The sequence below is a fragment of the Melopsittacus undulatus genome, chromosome 7 (assembly GCF_012275295.1).
Source record: "Melopsittacus undulatus isolate bMelUnd1 chromosome 7, bMelUnd1.mat.Z, whole genome shotgun sequence".
Classification (NCBI taxonomy): Eukaryota; Metazoa; Chordata; class Aves; order Psittaciformes; family Psittaculidae; genus Melopsittacus; species Melopsittacus undulatus.
This window is the reverse complement of record NC_047533.1, coordinates 12,118,486-12,137,749: the sequence shown is the minus strand read 5'-3', so window position 1 is coordinate 12,137,749 and position 19,264 is coordinate 12,118,486. Positions and strand designations below refer to the sequence as shown.

Below are 19,264 nucleotides of genomic sequence, written 5' to 3'. Positions count from 1 at the left end.
TGCATAACTCTGTATGGTTATTCCTGTAGCATGCAACCATCTCTGGTTGGCTTTTAAGCTTTCAACATGTGCTGACTACTAGGCTTAATTTTTTTATTTGCCCTTGTGAGTGAAGGTCTTCCACCATCTGCCACTTCATTCCCATGAAATGGGAAGCAAATCTGTAAGGACGTTAAAATACTGGGAGACAATCTGTCATCCTTTCAAAGGATTTCAGACAAAAGGCTTCCGAAAGCTCCTGTTTTCCTCTTACTGTCACGGTGTTTTGGGGAGAAGCATGCTGATACAACTGGAGAAGAAGAATCACAGCCGTTCTTTGTTGCTTTCACTGAGATATTGTAATTAAAAATACTGAATCATTCAAGGACTTTGCTTAACTTTTCTCCATGTAGTATTAAGAAGAGAGGTGAAGGAGCTAAAAAACCTTTTGTTTTTAACTCTTAGTTGGATTAGAAGATTTTTCCATGCCTTCTCTTATGAAATCTAACATAATACTCAAATTTTAAATTAACATGAAAGTCTTAGTGTTAAAAATAGTACAGCTTAGGGGTTATGGTATCAAATGGGAGTTAGTCTGTTTTTCCTGCATAGATGTTTTGTCCTGATCTTTGGCTTTTCTGTACGCACTTTGTCTCCCCCTTGGCATGAACTTCAGCACTCCTTTGCAATGGAAATGTCTGGTGCTATGTTTCTGTGATTACCAAATTTTAAAATGTACGGCATAAAGGAATCTTTGATATTTTGACTGGAGCCAACTGGACATTTCAGTCTTGCTGTGAACTATTAAATTATTTTAGTTTCATATTTCATTTTATAATCCATTGGGCCTTGGATTTCATTCAGTATAATATTAAATTACTGCCACAGGCATAAAGCACCATTCTGTTATAATTATTCTGAGAAATCAGCAAATAACTTCTCTCCTGCTGGTGTTTTTCTTTCCAAAGGAAGCTGGCCAAGACCCAAACCAATAATTATATTGTTTAGTATGAGAACGGTACAGAGAGTGAATCTTAAACTCTTCGTGCTTGCAGATGCTGTCTTTTATGTAAATGTTTAGCTCCTTATTGGTATTAGGGAATTTATAGGATTAATTGAACAACAAGCCTGTTAATAATACAGCTGTTTGTTTTTCTCCCCATTCTGTTTTCCAGATGTTGACGTATTTTGCCGCATTTGAGGTATTCTTTGAAGAAAATCTGCCAAAGTTATTTGCTCACTTCAAAAAAAATAACTTGACTCCAGACATCTATCTGATTGATTGGTAAGCCTTTGAAAATGGAAATGCTAATGTGTATGCTACCCTACAGCTCTGTGTCAGTGTTCATGACAGAAGCTGGAGTGCTCTTACCTGGCTTGGTGTTCTTTTAAGTTAAAAGACTTTACCTTTTGTTCAGTACTTGAGTTGTCAATCCAAATCATTCCCACATACACCTGTGATGTTTGATGTTTGCCTAACCTTTTTTATTATACTTGTGTTGAGTCTAAAGCCTGTTTTGAAATACAGCTGTATGGCAGTGTTTAGCCATATTTAGTGCATATTTGGATTGATCTGAGAAAATCTGTTAGTTTATCTTCTCCATGTGCAGGTGTGTCCCAGGGATATATATCCAGAAAATAACTGTTAGTCTGGCATTTAAAATGCATAGCTTGTCTGCCTGTACAGAACAGGAGTAGAGGAGTAAACACATTTGTCCATGCAACAAAAAGCTAGAAGCTATGGAATGACAAACACCTTGGCTTTTGGCAGGATGAACTATGACTCTTAGGCTGTATCTTACTCATGTTAGGTGGTCCCAGATCCCCTTTAGAGGATCCCAGTACAGGTTGTCTGAAAACTGATCTTGATTGACATAGCCCACTTGAATTGCTAAAGGGCATGTTTTTAATTACTGCAGCTATGCCCCTTAGCAAACAGGCAATTACAGTCTTTTTATTTTGTGAAGCTGCCTTCCCTTTTAGTTCCGGTGTAATTAGAATCTTTTTCCTGGGAGAGAAGAAAAGACGATCTTATTTGCACTCCTGCCAAATTTCAGTGTAGTATAAGGAACTCCAAATTAAGTGTTTGCATTTGTGCCTATCAGACTGGTTTGGGGCAGCTCAAAAGTCTCTTCTAACCAGGCATGACTGGTGTGGGAGGATATGTAATCTTCTTTTGTGGAAACTTGGTTTGCCCTTAAGTTGTTGACAGCTTCTGATGATCTTGAATATCCAGTTGAATACCTTCAGTAAAAGATTAAATTCCAAGTAGTAGCAGCATTTTTTTCCTGAGATTTGTGTGGTATTACTTTGGGGAACATTTGTACTGTTAATGCAATTCTAATTGAACTAAAGCTCTCTATACCCTGATTTTTAAGACCTAGTTGTTAGCACTGAACATATTGTTGATCCGTTGGACAAATCAATTTGATATAATTGAGTCCAGTTCAAGCTTGAAGTTTGAATATGTGAAATTTCATGGGGTCATGGAATTGCTGGGGCATTGGACACAACCTCTAGATCATGTAGTCTAAACCCACTACTCAGAGCAGGGTCATCTGGAGCAGGTTGCTCAGGACTTAGTCCAGTTGGGGTTTGAGTATGTCCAAGGAAGGAGATTCCACAACCTCTCCAGGCAACTCTGTTCCAGTGTTCAACCATCCTGACAGTGAAGGAGCTTTCTATTTTCTTACATTTAAATGGAATTTCCTGTATTTCAGTTTGTGCCCACTGGTTTTTGTCTTTTCACGGGATACAAGAAGAGTCTTTCTCTGTCTTCCTGCCAAGTGTTCTTGCACATTGAGGTCTGAGCCATCTCTTTACCAGGTTAAATAGTACCAGTTTTCACTATGTACCAGGTGCTCCAAGCCTTTAATCATACTCATGGCAAGCTGGACTTCCCCAGTGTATCTGTCTGTCCTAATTGGGAAGCCCAGAGCTGGTTCACCAGTGCTGAGTAGATGGATGATTTGCCTTGGCCTGCTGGCAGTGCTGTTCCTAATACAGCCCAGGAGTTTGTGGACATTCTTTGCTGCAAAAGCACATTTCTGGCTTCCATTTAACTTGTTCACCAGGACCTCCATGTCCTTTACTGCAAAGCTGCTGCATTGTCTGTTGACTTCCCACATGTACTGGTGCCTGGCTTGATTTCCTGCCCATGTGCAAGACTTGGCATTTCTCTCTGTTTAACTTTATGAGACTCATGTTGGTTCATTTCTCCAGTGTTTCAGGATCCCTATCAAGTGGTGTATCAACTGCTCCTCCCAGTTTTGTATCATCTGCAAACTCACTGAGTGTACAGTCTGATCCATCATCTAGGTCCTTAATGAAGGCATTTGAAAGACTGGATGAGTATCAACCCTGGAGTATTTTGCCAGTGGATTGGCTTGAAGCTGTATGTAATGTCTCTAAAGACAATCTTCTGAGCCTGGCAATTCCAGCCACTTTTCAGTCTACCTCACTGTCCATTTATCTAATCCATTATTCATCAGTTCATCAACAAGGATTTTGGGATGCAGTGTTGAAAACCTTGCTGACATTGAAATAGACATCCATTGGTGTCCTCTTATCCACCAAGCCAGTCATTTCCTATTGTAAAAGGCTGTCAGGTTGGTCAGGTATGATTTTGCTTCCATAAATCCATGTGGACTTCTCCCAGTCACTTTTTTGGCCATCACATGTTTTGAAATGATATCCAGGAATTTTTCTTCTGTTACTTTTGGAGATGGAGGTGGGGCTGACCAGCTTGTAGTTACATTGATCCTACTTCTTGAAGATAAGAATGGCATTAGTTATGTCCAAGTCCTCAGGAACCTCCCCTGATCACTGGGGTCTTTCAAAGATAGTTGAGAGTGGCTTCACAATGACAGCAGTGTCCTCGGCATTCATGTGTATCTTACCACTTCCCATGTACTTGTATGTGCCCAGTCTGTTTAAATGTTCCTTAAAGTGCTCCTCCTCCACCTAGGGCTTCCTTGCATTAGGTTTTCCCACTTACCTGGAGGACCAGGGATTCCTGAAGGCAAGTCTTTTCAGTAAAGGCTGAGGTGAAGAAGGCGGTTCTGCATGTGCTTTGTCACCAGGTTTCTTGCCCTATCCAGCAATGGGCTCATATTTTTTCCTGAGTCTTTTCTGCTGATAAAGGGAAAACCTTTCTCATTGCCCTTAACATCCATTGCCAGGTTTAACTCCAGATGTGCTTTGGATTTCCTAGCCCCTTCTCTGCATGCTCAGACAATGTGCTGTGTTTTTCAGGGTCATCTGCCCCTCCTTCAGCATCTTGTATGCCTCCTTTTTATATTTGAGTTTTGTCAGGAGGTTCTTGTTCATTGAAACAGGCCTCCTGCTGCCTTTGCTTGAGTTCCTTGCTTTTTGTATGCCTCTTACACAAAGGATAGTGTAACTTGGGCTGTGTTTGACTTGGCTTTTACACTGGGATTAAATTTTAATGCAAAATGGGTAGGGAAATGAAGGGGTGTGTAATGGATAGGTTCACTTCTCACAGTATTTGATGGAAGAAAAAGCATCAGAAGGATTTTTATGACTGAAGGTTAAGTATAGTAAACTGAATTAGATCTATGCACAGAGCAGGAAGATGCTAGAAAAAATACTGGAATAGGACAGAAGGGAAGGAAGAGAGCAGAGGATGTTCAATGATAAGACGAAAGATGCTGAAATTACATTGCCTCAGACAGCGTTGTGAAAAGCCTGTATGTGGAGGAAGCAGTTGAATAAAAGGGATATCAGAATCAGAAGACTGTAAATGTGGTGGAGAATAACTGGGTAGACAACATTAAAATCACCATGTTATAATCTTTTTAATGCATTACTGGTTTAATGTGATGCTGGTTCAACTGATGTGGGGTTTTTTTATATAGGAGAGACTAAAACTGAGTGTCTTTGTAATTTTGGCACGGTAATACCACTTTGTTGTTTAACTCTGAGCTTACATGGTAAAGAAGAAATCCTGAGGAACAACACCAGAAATGAGAGATTTAGAAAAAGACTGTTTTGACAAAAGGTTGGAGGTTTACATTCCCCTCAGCAATTTTGCTTTGCTAGACTGGTCTTTATTATGTTTTCTTGAGTAAACATTTATGTGACCAGTTGTTCTCTCTGAGCACATTTATAGGTTACAGAAAAAAGGAGGAAAATACCTGACTTTCGAGTAAAGCACTGAAGTGTTCAAATCAGTGTGGGGGCACATCAGGCCCCCCTTTTGTTCCTTCTTGGGTATTGTCAAGAGCACTTGAAGGAAACTTCTGTCAGAAGTGGTTGTGGATGGAGCTTCTCAAGGGCTTTGTACCAATGGAATGACAACCCTCAGCATTTCTTGCTGACTACCTGCATCTGTACTAAAGCTGTTTATTTTAATCCCAAGGACAATTTACTGTGTTCTTCCTCATCCCTAGAGAGCCACCACGCTAGAATGTGCACAGGAATGTAGGCTAGCTGAGGTAGTCCTGCCCAATCCTATATTCAACTTTTTAACACTTCTTGAGTTAGACAGCTTGTCCCACTCTCTTTAATTTTGTTAGACAGTAGAGTTGGTATTTAAGTGTGTAAGATTTATCATATTTAAATATGTATGTGCATGTGTATATATGTATGTGTGTGTGTATATACTTTATGCATTTATATATATATATATGTATACTTTCTACTTTAAAATACTTTGTTCCTGTAGGAAGCAGGTTTATTTTCGTTTTAACAGCCACTGGAAACTTAGCAGATTTCACTTCATATGTGCTGTCCCTCCATTACTTCCAGGATGTAACATAGAAAAGATGGAAGGAAAAATCATGTGAGTTTGTGTTCTGGAAAGTGAGTTAGTTATTAAAGCTTAGGACTTTGGAAAATGTTGCTTCCAAGGTTGCCTGTGGCTCACAGCTGACAGTGAATTTGCTGTAGTACAGATACTGCTGTCTTAAAAACAACTGCTTCTTGAAAGATAAGAATGTGGTTTCAGCGTGTTTAAAGTCGGGGAAGAATATAGTACAGTGTCTCTCTGAAGAGACAGACTTTTTGGTTATAGGTAGAAATCTCTCTGTAACAGCTTTGCCCTAACAACATTACTTTTATTTAAATGCTCATTTATTCTGTGCTCCAAAGGGATGCCTGCTGCTATCCCCGTGGCTGGCATGGTTACTGTGCAAGCATGTGTGCAGTAAATCTCAGTTGGTGCCAGCTCTGGGAGGGCTCCAGTAGCCAGTACTGCACAGACCAGTTGCTGGGAAACCCTCCTGCTCCTGCAGCAATTCTAGTGGCATCAACTACGCTCCTTTGTGCTGCTTCCTGTAAGCAGTGCCGCAGGGAGCAGCAGTAAAATCGGAATGCTTAAATCATTTGTGAAGAGATACTTGCCAGGAAAAATAAATGCTGTGCATACAGATGGGCCCAGCTATGCAGGTGATGCAGTGCTACTTTGGGGTTTCTTGGGGCTGGCACAGGATGTAGGGAGGGGGGAGCCCCCCATCAGTTTTGTTCCACCACTGCTTCTGTGATGGGAGAATGCCAAGGACTTAGAGTTCAATTAAAAGGTGAGTGGCATGATCATCAGTAGGTACCTGCCAGACATAACGCATCTCCTTTAAAAAAGACCTATGTGCTTCAAACTCAAACTCTAATTGATAAATCTCACAGAATGAATTCAAAAGCTACACAGGTTGCTACTTTTTTCTGGAGAATATAAAGGGAACCAAGTATGAGAAAGATGTGAAGAGCAACATACAAGGTTCACAGAGAATAGAGGGGAAATGGTGTGTCTGAATAGCCCAGCAGCCATTGTCAGCTGAGGTACCACAGGCTCTTGTGAGCAGAGCAGAATGTGCGTTGCAAAGGCCACATGCTCTCTATTTTTGCCCTGCTGCTGTTATACAAACATCTCTTTATCCCTACTCAGAAAAATGATTTAGGCAATAATTATAGCCAGGAGCTTTGTTTGTACTGATGGATTGATCAGTGGTTCTTCAGTATTACATTGTGCTCTGTGAATATCAACTTTCTTTTGACACCATTTGCCTGTTATGATAAAGGTTCAAGCCACTGTGTGTGGACGTTTGTATATTTCACTTATAGTGAAATATTCATAAGCTTGCTCTCTGTTACATCAAGAGAAATATAGTCCATATCATGCCAGTAACACTCCACCACTCCCCCACCCCCCCAAAAAAAAAGTTTAAGATGTTTTAAATGCATGCTTTCTTTTCAAAGCCAAACCAGACTGTAATTCTGTCCAGAGGTTTCAGATGACATCCTGATTCTTTGACTGGAGTTGTTGTGGACTTTAGCCCAATTTACACTGTGCTCATCCTTATGGCCCTGCAGGTTGGGGTGGAACCAAGTGCTTCTGATAGTGCTGGGTGAGAGAGCAGGGCTTTTGGGTGCTCAGAAATTGGAAATTGCTCAAAAGTTCACACACTATTTGTCTTATATTGATGCATTTTACAATGCAGTCAGATTTTCTGAGTGCTACGTTGCTCTGTTGCAGTCGGTATTGTGTAGTACGTAGTACTTCAGTTTTCCTAATAAGGAACTAAGTAAATATTTCCACTTTTTTTTCAACTGTAATGATTCTAAAACTGTACTAAATACACTGTTACCAACAAGTCCATTGCAATAACCCTAAAGGTGCTAATGGGAACAGAGATGCCACTAAGTAAGGCATAAACACATAGAAAAGTGCAGTCATTGTCTCCAAACAAATGTAGTTGACATCACCACAAAATGTAACAACTAAAAATTCATACCAGGATGAAGGAGGGAGGATCCAAAAGGTCCCAAATTAATTCATCAGTTCCTACAATTCAGAAGTTGCAGAAGTATTTTTGTACTGTTACAGACATGGGAAAAGAATATATAGCATCAGATTTGCAGCATGACTTGTCAAACCAAAATCTGGCATAGCTGCGTTCATCATCACTGTTGCTAACACATAAAGACTTTTAATTAAAAATAAAGAAAAGAGTATAAAAAAGAAAAAGGAACAAAGGAAAGAAAACACAGAGGCTGTGGTTATAGTAGCAGTGCTTTGCTTCTTGTAACATTATGATCATACACTTTCCCTGTGAGTAGCAAACCAGCCAGGATTTGCATCTACCTCAAAGTACATTTCCATCATAAGCGGGGCTGGGAGGAACAGGAGCATCTGGCACTTCATTTATTTTTTCCCTCTACCAAACAGAAAGCAGGCAGTAGCCTGCATTTACATTACTCTGGCGGTGGACATCTCTGATTAGTTGTGCTGTCTGCACCTGGGGCTCACAGTGAGTTGTAAGAGAGCTGCAGACAGAAAATCATCCCACAGCACAGTGTGAGCAGATCATGCACGAGTAGTGTACTTGTGCTGCTGAGAGCTGCTATAGCTATGTTAGTCCAGCAGCTGCTTTATTGCTGTAATAAATTTCAGCTGGGTTTCACATCAGTAGCTCAGATGTCTAATAGAAAATGTCTTTCAATAGGAAATGCTGGAAGGGAGCAAATGCTGTATCTGTTCTTTGCTGTAATGATTCCTACTGTTGTTTCAGTGCTTATTATAGGGGTCCCAGTCTCCATTCTCGGGGCTTGATGCATTTCCATGCTGGTATTAATGGAAATGAATTGCCTTGAGAATTTCCTGCAAGTTGCACTTCCTTCCAAATTGTGAAGAGATCAGTGTCAACAGCCTTATTTGATGTGGCAGCTTTTTTGATGAGTAAATATTTTCTTACAATAAGTAATGTTCTAATAAATAGTTCTGACTATTTCTTCTGACAGTTAATTTTCTGCACAGTTGCAGATGTAATACACATGGGCTATGTAGGTTAGGTCTGAATAATGCAGAATAATAGCTTTTGTGACTTAAAACCAGACCCCAAAAAAGCAGCCATTGTTACTTATCTATACCAGGACTCGTTCCTGGCTGAGGGCTTGCCTGCTACTTGGTGATCAGGAAAGGACTCAGTTGAATTGCTTCCTATTACACTGTTCTTTTTAAATGGAAAAGCTGTTGCTGCTTCCTGTGCATGTGTGTGTGTATAGACAAAAGGTCTGAGTTCTGCTGTGTGGGTATTCTCTAGCAAGATGTGTTTTACATGGTGTGTGGCTGTACAGAAATGTTGAAAGAGTAGGTGAAGTCTCCAACATGTCATGAGTCAGTAACCCAAAGAAAGGCTTTGTTTTGTGCTGTTCTTATACATCCATGTATAATACATATATGAACAATAGTGGGGTTTTTCCATCCCAGGCTTCACCTCTGCTTTACTTATTTTTATACTTCTAATTTAGCTTCTTAGAGAACAGAATTTAAGCAATTTTCACTTCTTACAAAAAGCATTGCAGTAAGATGTAACAATAGAAAAAAGGTAAAACCCTGTGGATCCTAAGCCTGCAGTTTTACTTGTACCTGAATTTGTGTGAATGATTTGGTTCTATCTTGGTACTTGTAGAATGAATTTATTCGCATTTTCCTGAAGTGTCCTGATTGACAGGGAAGCTGTGATAACTCATCATTCAAATAACCTCATATAGTAAAAAGCTGAAACTTCAGAAAACCTCTGATTATTAGAATTTGCTGTGAAAATACATTCATTTGTGTTTGATATATATATGTTTATATATATACACAAGTGTATGTTTATGTGTGTGTAATCTGTTCCATTGTATTAATGTAAACCTGAATTTCCTAAATAAGAAATTGGGGATCCTACGGGGGAGTCTTAAACACAAGAGAGCTACTGTTCAATTCGACGTACTTGACAATGAATCCTGTGCTAGAACGGGGGAAGGTTTTGTTTCCGTTTGAGGCTTTGCTGACCTCTGCCGGAGAAAGAATGCTTTGCAGCTCATGGAGATCTTTATGCAGTGCCTCTGTGGAGAAAGGTTCTCTCTAAACCCCAATGTAACTCTTTTCCCTTATATACTACGATTTAATTCTCTTCACTTCCTGTAATGACATTGTTGGTGGCAAAGAAAACTGCTGTGCCTGTAGTGAAATGTTGGCGAGAGGAGGGAATGGGGAGCATCTTCGGGTTCTTGGCTGCAAGGCTGTCAGTATTTTGAAGGAAGGAAGGACATGTGCTCTTGGCAGTTAATGGAAATACAATTTTAGTAACAGGGAGAAGGTTCTTGCTTCTGCTGTTACCTTTTCTCTTTGGGGATCACATCCATTGAAGCACACTGAGCCAGCATCTTGTCACAGCTGTCTACGCATTTCATCTGGATGTTGTGCCTATTTTTCTCAACTCGCTAGAATTTACAGTGATCTTTCCTCCAAAACTCATGCGATCATTGCTTTGCCAGTCAAGCAAGCCTGGAACAGGAGTTATATTTACACATCTCCTTCATCTGATGCACAAATTTCCCTTTGCAGTATGTCTTTAGGTTCAGCTTTTTGTTTTCTCACAGCTAAAGCTGCATCAATCCTCAACTCTGAAGGCGTAGTTAGGTAATGCCTGTGGCTTGTGCATGTCCCTCGTAAACCCATGTATAATGATTGTTTCTTCTGATGTGATCTAAGAGAATTGAACTTGGACACTTTGATAGCAAGGAGCCTTAATGGTTGTTATATTGTTTCATATATTGGTATGCTGCAACTAATAGAAGTAATTTTGGAATTAAGAAAAAAAGAATATTCAGTTATAAATATTTGAGAAGCCTTGAAGTGGTGGTGGGGCTATGTGCTTCTGTGAGTGTCCAAGATACTCTTCTTGTTCAGCAGCACTGACAATTTTGTTCTTTTTTTCAGGATATTCACATTGTACAGCAAATCTTTGCCACTAGACCTGGCATGTCGTGTCTGGGATGTATTCTGCCGTGATGGAGAAGAGTTCTTATTCCGTACAGCACTGGGAATATTGAAACTTTTTGAAGATATTTTGACCAAAATGGACTTCATTCATATAGCCCAGTTTTTAACAAAGCTACCAGAGGACTTGCCTTCAGAAGAATTCTTCACATCTATTGCTGCCATTCAGATGCAAAGTAGAAACAAAAAGTGGGCTCAGGTATAAAGGGGATCTTAATCTTTGATAACGGATGATTGTACTGTACTCAGGAAGATAGGGTTGGGAAGAATGCTTTAGCAGAGCTAGTACTTGATTTATAGGCAGGTAGGACTGTGTAGCTCACTCCATGCTTTTAGTGCACACTCAGGTGAGCGGATTCCCTGAGCTTACTTTCCTTTGGAAAGGGAGAGCTCAGTCAGCATTCAAGATTGAGCTGTTGAGTGGAGTTGATGAAATACATTATCATACAGCTTTTTTAATTCATTAATTACAAAGGCTGGTGCCAAAATTACAAGTTGATATTTAAAAGCAGAAATTTGTTCACTGGGAGAAGATGACAATTTGTCAGAACACATTATCATACAGTCATCATCTTGATGTTCTTAAGGATCTGTTTTGCCTAATTTGGGGCTGCACAGAAGTGATTGCATCTCTGATTACTGAAATTTAGCATAGATGCCTTTATTTCAGGCATTGTCTCATCACTGTAATTTCAACTGAATTCCAGTTTAAAGAAAAGAGGTGGCAGGGTGTCATCTGAACATGGGAATTGTTAAGTGGCTGTAACAGCCATTCATGCTGGAGGGTCAGGTCAAATGTACTTCAGAGCGTTTGGAGTGGAAACTTCTGGGTTTTTTTTTTGCTACACCTTTTTCTTTTTCAGTTTCTTGAAAGCAGTAACACAGCCTGATCCATCAGTCCTGCTGTAGTACAGATGTGCCCATTTTATCTGGATTCATTTTTTCAGTGAAACTAAGGTGATGTTAAACAGAGTGGTTATGGCAGTTCAGCTACAAATGAGAGTGTGTGGTTCTTCCTTGGAGTGGCAGTGTGCCTCTAGGTGCTGGGGACTGCCAGCTTGCTATTTGAGATGAGAACTTCTAACCTTCACAGCAGGAGTAGGTTGTAGCCTCTGAACCTTGCCTTGTATATGAGGGGAAACACAACCTGCGCTGCCCAGCTAAGAGCAGCACACTGCCAGCATTTCCTCCCTGACACAGCTTTGTTTGCGTTTCCCTTTTGGTCTTGCTGGTTAGTTGTTAGTACAGATCCAGCTTTGTTTCTATTTTTCAACAGTAATACCTCCACAAGTAACCTCCCAGGCTTGTTTCTTTTCAGATTATTTTACTTTCTTTGAACATACTGTGTGAATGTGGATCACATACCAAATATGTTCTCAGCCTACTACTGCTTCCCTTGCAGAGAAGGAGAGATCCTGTTCTGCCAAGTACCCCAAGTAACAGGCTTTCTTAGCCAGTTGTTTTCAGTATGTGACACATAATGGTTTAGTGGTGATGATCACAGCAGGAGAAGGACTTCAAAGTAACCTCACCCAAGCAGTCTTCCTCACCAGCTTCATTCTGACAGTCCTGGTATTTTCCAGATGGCTTTTTCTTATTGTGGCAAACTGAATTAAAAAGGTTGCTGAACTGTGGTGCAAACAGATCTCTGAGAGAGTTACCATGGTGTAGGGTTGGTGTTGGCTGACCTCTTGCCTAGCTTGACTTCTGCACCAGCTGGCTTTCTTGACCAGTAAGTTCCATTGCTGAGTAAGTTCCCATCAGGAAAGCCTGCCTGCTCTCTAGCCTGCCATAATTTTCCAAGCCAGAAGTGTAGGAGCAATGAGCTTGCTCATGTCATGCACTTACTGGGACTGCTTGGTTGCCAGGGTACCACAAGTAGATCTGACCTAGGAAAGTTAACAAGACACAGAGGGCATGGGATTTTGTTTTCTATTACTTAGATGGCTCCTAGCTAGATAATTTTCTGACTGTGACTATTGCTGTAGAAATCTGATGCATTTTCTGTAGAGAAGTACCTTTTCAAATTGGCAAAATGGATATCAAGAGCAATGGATGCACCACTTCCAAGATAAACACTTGGGTGAACTGACTGACAAGACACACTAGTTCCCAGAGGATGTAGAATGCTCTTGAGCTTAGAAAAGTAGGCTTTGTATTCTTACCTTTAGCATCACCTCATCTGGGTACAGTACCTATACTGCATAAGCTGCATAAGCAAGCAGCAGAGTTTGAGATATTATTTCTTTGTAGGAGTATATTTGACTGTAGAACTCAGAAGTCAAATTTAGCTGCACATCTCAGCAGTAGGTGTACTTGACACTCAGAACACCCACTTAGAAAACCTTTCACCTTCCTGTACCATGATAATTACAGTCCTGTTATCCTGTGGGTCACATTCTGAGCTGATGCTGTCTAGAGATGATGTGTGTAGGATCTCATCTAAAATGTGGGTTGCTTATGGAGCTGGTTTTCACAGTCCTGATTCCTTCATCAGATGGGCTGGTGTGTGTTTTCCATCTCACTCCATTTTCCCTTGGTCACTGACAATGTGATCAGGAAACTAAAGACTGCAAGGAGTCCTAGTAAATCATGGACACAGCACTTCTAGTGACAGGGACTCTGGATATTGGTAGGAAACCTAGAAGCTCTGTTTTTATTCTCGAATTACCTACAAAGAATTCCAGGCTTCAAAAGTGTGCACTGGGGGGAAATTGAGTTTAAACCCTTGTAAAATCTATTTGTATCTACTGTGCCACAAGGACTTACAGGAGAGGTCTCCATCAGTGGAGAGGTTCTCCAAATTTGATTACATTTAATAGTTAGAATAGTACTGCTAAGAGATAATTAAATTGGAAACTCTTCAGACAATGATTTATTGAGTCTCTTTTAAATTCTAATACTTTGTTCTCTCTCATTCTAGATCCTGGCTGCTCTGCAGAAAGATAACCGGGAAATGGAGAGAGGAAGTCCCTCACTCAAACGTTAAACACGTGGCTGTCCACAGTGAAAGGAGCTACAGTGGCAGAAGTATTGAGTACTGTCTGACATATATGAGCCTGCAACGTAAAGTGTTATTTCAGCGTTTCGTTTAGTAGTAGAATAGCCTTAAAGAGAAGAGAGGAAACAAGGGGGGAGGGGTTAGGGAAGGAAATCGAGGGATAAAAACCTTATAAATTAAACCTAGGATTAGCCTTAAACTTTTAGTGGAATGAGCATTTGCTGTGGACAGCACTGTACATTCTGATTTTCTGATGAGGGCAGTGAGGCTTAAACAATATCATTTTATGATTATTTTTTTCTTTGATGTTTTAAAAGACTGGGCATTCAGCAATGCTGGTTGCTTTGAATGCTATTTCCCGATTTCATTCTTGGGCAGGATATGTTTCTGTATCTCCCATACCTGTAACAGTAGCTGGATCTGGATTTTAAATAACTGGTGCTGGAATTTATAGTTAATGATGTAAGGACCATTTGTTTAGAAATGCTTCTTGTTTTATAGGCTGTGGGTCCCATTTACCAAAGAAATCATGTAGATGTAGAACTACATTCCATTCTTTAGTAAGAAAATGTTAAGTAGAAAGTAAACTTGGAAGAGAAGTCATGCTAGCAGTGCAAAGGCAATTATTCTTGAGGATGTCTCAGAAATACATGTTTCCAGTCTGGATGCATAGCCATTAATCAGACTAGATTCCAAACTCACTGTAGGGCTTCAAGTATTAAGCTGGCATCATTTCCCAGTCATACTACTAAGTGTATGTCTCCACGTGTCTCTCTTCTGGGGCAGTGCTGTTTTGGGGTGTTCTTGCCTACTTACTCCTGTGCCATCTCTCCAGTCATGCTGATAAAACAGTGGGCTGAGCAGATGAACTGAGAAGTGGTCAAAAGTAAGTTTCATTCTTACCTAAACCCAGCTCTGCTCACTGGCAAAATCGAGGGGGAAGGGTTTAAGGGAGAAGTTGTGTAAGCCAGCTTTGCTGCTGCAAAGAAAAGGCTCTGTAGGATCTCCTGAAGCTGCTGCTACTGCCATAGTGAGAAAGTGTTATGTGGAGCTGATCTGTATGTAGTGACAAGTGACAGACGTTTATTGGGGAATGTGCCAGACAAATACCATCAGGATAAGTACAAGCTGTCACTTCCTAGCATTTTATCCAGCCTCTCAGACATGGGAGAAAGTTACAGAGGCAGCAAACTGTGTTGTTATCCAGCTTAGCTCCCCTCTGCATTCACATGGATGTCAGACTGTAAATCATGAGAGCCTCTGATTTACAAGAATGTTTATTGTATAGTGAAAAATCTGTTTTATAACTAATGATGATCATTGAAAAGGGAAACTAACTGGAGCAATATTTGTGTTAACTGTAAACAGGTGTTACTAAATCCTCTAGCTGTATGGTCAGCGGTTTCCCAATTCTCTTCAGTCTGTTTTACACTGAGATTTCAGCATTGTGTGAATGAAAATAGTTGCACACTGCTCAACTCATCACGTAAAGGACTGTGGGACATAATGAAACTACTGTCCTTCAGTATAAACATTGTTTCTGCGAGGGATAGCTTGATAGTAATATGAAAAAGAGGGAAAGCAACATTCCCTGGTAAGTGAGGGCTCATAATCACTTTGAACAATGTGTCATGCAAATGCAGCTTGACAGTCTGATACCTCACTGGCCTCTTTTCCTGTCCCCTTTGTGTACCTGGCGTAATGGATGTGGGTTTTTGTTGGCCATCTTAATTCCTCCATAAGACTTCTCTTAGATCATCACTTACTAAAAATAGACATCAAGGTGTTGCTGTGAAACACATTAATTCTCCCAGAATTTGTATAGCTTTAGTCCTTCATTGACCAGTACTTGTATGCTACATTGCTTTGAAGTGCAATAAGAAAGCTGGACGGTCAGTAAGTGTTTTTAAATGTTACTTTTACTACAATATGCCTTTCCATGAAGGATATGAGAGGCCTACCACCCAAAACACTTGCACTATGCTTGTAAATGGTTTCCTCAACACAGACACAACTTTTTCCTCAGTCTACATTTTTAGGTGGTACTGTAACTGGCTTTGTGATTTAAGTCTTCATTGCAACTAGATTTATATTTCCTTTTAAAGCTAGTCTACAAGTGTGGCTCATTTGTCCAGTTAAAATGCATTCTTTAGCTCCTAGGTATCTTTGCAGCCATTGACAGCCTGTTCTCCTTTTCCTCTTCTCAAAAAGATGTTGAATGTAACAGTGAAAATGGGCATAGCTGTGGGGAAAAAGGCCTGCTGCAACACTTGTGCACTGTTTGTTACTTGCTAATGTAATTATTTTTGGTTTGTGATTTAGTCTTTCTGTTCTTAGAAGATGTATATATTTTCTAAATGATTTCTTTGTGTATATAAGGTATGTTCTTTAATGAAGAAAAGCAATGCAATAAGGAGCTTTGCACAGTTTGTTTCAAACTAAATACATTTGAAAAAGCAATCACCTGCCTAAAGATGCCATTGTTGCAACTTCTCAGCAACTTGATTTGAAGATAACGCTTGAATTTTGATAAAACCAGAGATGAGTAGTGAGGGCATAGACCTACCACTGAGCTTTTCAAGTCTCTTGCAGCATACCAAAACTCTTCATTAGCTATTAAGGAAGAATTCTGTAATAAATTCAGGGATTGCATTAAAAAAATGACAATTTTATTGTTCAGGTGCTTCATGGTATCTGTAACAAGATGCATGAGATTTTCTTTCACTGAGTAAGTGTCCCCATCAAGCAAACTTCCTTGTCTTCATGGGTTTGAGGGAAAATAAAACTGCTGCAATACATCAGGAGTCTGCAAATACCTGCAAGTACATGCAGCAGATCAGAGAAACCAGAAATCTTCAACCAGGTTTGGAATTGTGTACGACCTGCACTTTATAATAAAGCTGTTCTGCAACTTCAGTCAGCAATCAATCATTGACATTACTTCATTGAGTAAAGAATTTCCTTTTTTACAAAAAGGTACCTTCTAACAGCTTATTTTTGAATTATTTGAAACCTGGAATGACATGTAAAGAACTGTTGATACATCTCCTGTACATCATATTTAAATTGGTTTTATGTAGTTAATCGAGTTTGTTTCGGTTAGATATGTGTGTCAAACTGGAACTTTTTTCAACTGTAAATATATGGTTTTGTTAAATAAAGTCATGTAAAGTTATCTTACCTGTGGCCAGTGGAATTCAGGCATGAAAAATTCAACTACCTTTCTGTTTCTTCAGAGGCTTCTTTAGCAGTTTGAGTCTGTCCCAGATCAGGACCTGTGACATTGAGTATTGGAGGTGGAGGATTTTTTGGTGATGCTTTCCAAGTTCTCATGTTAAAATACCTGTTACATTACATGTGACATTTAGAAGATTTGGTGCTTACGGCAGGGTGTCCATGGTTTCATCCATTTCATATGCCTTTCTGTGAAGTAAGTCTGAGATCTAATAGAACATGAAAAAAGTATGTAAAAGATATCTTTGTGAGATCTGCAGAACCCAAATGCTCCAATACCTTCTCTTTTGTTTTAAAAAAAGAAACCTTGGGTTATTGTAGGTTTCATAATCACAAGGCATTTTTGTGCTCAAGGCAGTGGTTTTTTTAATACTTACATACGCATAACTTCAGAGATTAAAGTGGAAATGCAAAGAGGTTAAAGCACCAAGTCAAAGATGAAAGGAGAGAGAAAACAGTACCTGTGCAACAGGACTACACAGGGAACACAGCCTTGGCTGCCACAGCTCTAGTTCCTCTAGTAAATGTGTGTCTCACTTCCTTTTTACTGAAGGATTTTACTGTTTGATTTGCAGGATTAAAACATAAAATCAGAATTGCTTCATATAAGCCTATACCAATTCGATGTCAATAGAGCTTTATGTTGTATACATTAGAAGAGTTGCATAAAATTGCTCAAAACTTTACCTGTTTTCCCAATATAAATTCCAGTCTGTTTGAAGAGAAGCTAAATACTTTCCTGCATGGTAACAGACGATACGAGGAAATACGTTTGTCTTTACTGCTTCCTGATGGAATGTTCTCCTATATATATATATATATAGGAGAACAATGGAGGAATCATTGATCTTCATCCTCAGGGTGCTTTGAAAGGGTAGGGTAGCAGTGTGTCCACAACTCAGCCTTAAGAAAAGAAGTGCTGGGGACAGTGTGTGAAGTTTAAGCAAATGTTTTTGTAGTATTTATTTCAGTGGAAATAGTTCAGGGAATATACTAATCAGCATCATTTGCATCTTAAATTTTTGCTTTCTCCAGATGTCAAACATGTAGCAATGAAAAGCATTGAAGATTTACTTCCCCTGTTTCTCCATGCTTTATCTGGCTACATATATTGCTTAATAGTGATAAAGAAGCTAGAGAAGGTCTGTATGTCTGAAGTCAAAAGCAACAAGAAGCACAAGAGTTTTGCTGGCAGTAATGTTTAGGAACGGGAGACCACTGATCAACATTTATTATTGATGAAAGCAGTTCCATGGAATACCAGGAGAGTACTGGACTTTTGCGAACAGCCACTCTTTGAGCAGGAGAAGATCTCACTTTTGCTAACAAGGCTCAAGATGAAAGGTACTGATTTTGGTGTTTCTTTATGTCTTTTTTATTAGGGTTTTTTTCTTGTTTCTTTTCCCCTTTTTTTGAGTGGGCTCAATCTTTCTCATGGGGGAACTGGAGTTTAAAGAACTGTTTGGAAACAGGAAGCTGCTTCCTGTAACTAAAGCTCTGTGGGCTGTGCATACATAAATGTGTAGATGTTTGTTGCTCTTCTCCACTTTTCCTTCAGCCTTCTTTTTTCAGTTCTAGTTGAGCAGTGCAGAGAGGACTGACACAGTGATGGGTGTACTGAGCTCTGCCTCTTCACACACCATGAATGAGGAGGAAGAGGCTGAGTGCCCCCTAAAGCTGTAAAAGCTGAAAGCCAAAAAATAATGTAGCTTTGACTTGTAAGATTTATGTATGTATTTATACTATGGAAACAGTTCTTAAAGTAATAAGCCTTTCTTCCTGTGCACCCCCAAGGCAAACTTGGCAGCCAAGTGTATTTACAGAATGGCTGAACAGTTTAGTGCTTTCGTAGAACACTGGCTGCGTGCAGGTTGTGCCAGGTATTGACAACAAGGTTCTCTCCAGTTCTCAGCCACATCTATGAAACCTCCTGCTTAGGCTGTGCCCAGAATAAGGTACATTTAGTGTGCAGATGAAGCCAACACCAAGTTATGAAATCTATACAGAAGGAGGCAGGATCAGGATTTGAGTTAGTGTTATGGTGAGTGCTCTATTTACACAGTGTTGCCATAGCCTTAAAGGACAGTTTGCTAAAATGGTTTTTTAAAAGTGTGGAAGTTTGAATGAGGCTTTTTTTGTTGAAGACTGGGACGTGTATCACTTCATTCAAAATGAGTAGCTACTGTAATCACTGAATACATAATACTGACATGTCACTTAGAAAAGGCTTTTTCAGGAGTGCCTGTGCAGTTTATTCTGCAAAACTC

The 19,264-nt window shown here is 39.8% G+C and overlaps 1 protein-coding gene across 2 annotated transcripts in view; it reads left to right on the top strand.

Annotated features, from left to right (window-relative positions):
* Nucleotides 1-16,939, top strand: part of TBC1D14 (TBC1 domain family member 14) — a 73,560-nt gene extending 56,621 nt beyond the window's left edge. For both annotated transcript variants that reach the window (XM_005148504.3, XM_034064671.1), the window contains 3 exons: nucleotides 1,155-1,264; nucleotides 10,703-10,961; nucleotides 13,686-16,939. In XM_005148504.3, the coding sequence (XP_005148561.1) occupies nucleotides 1,155-1,264; nucleotides 10,703-10,961; nucleotides 13,686-13,751 (435 nt within the window). In that variant the 3' untranslated portion in view covers nucleotides 13,752-16,939. The remainder of the gene's footprint in view (nucleotides 1-1,154; nucleotides 1,265-10,702; nucleotides 10,962-13,685) is intronic.
* The last annotated feature ends 2,325 nt before the right edge of the window (nucleotides 16,940-19,264 follow it).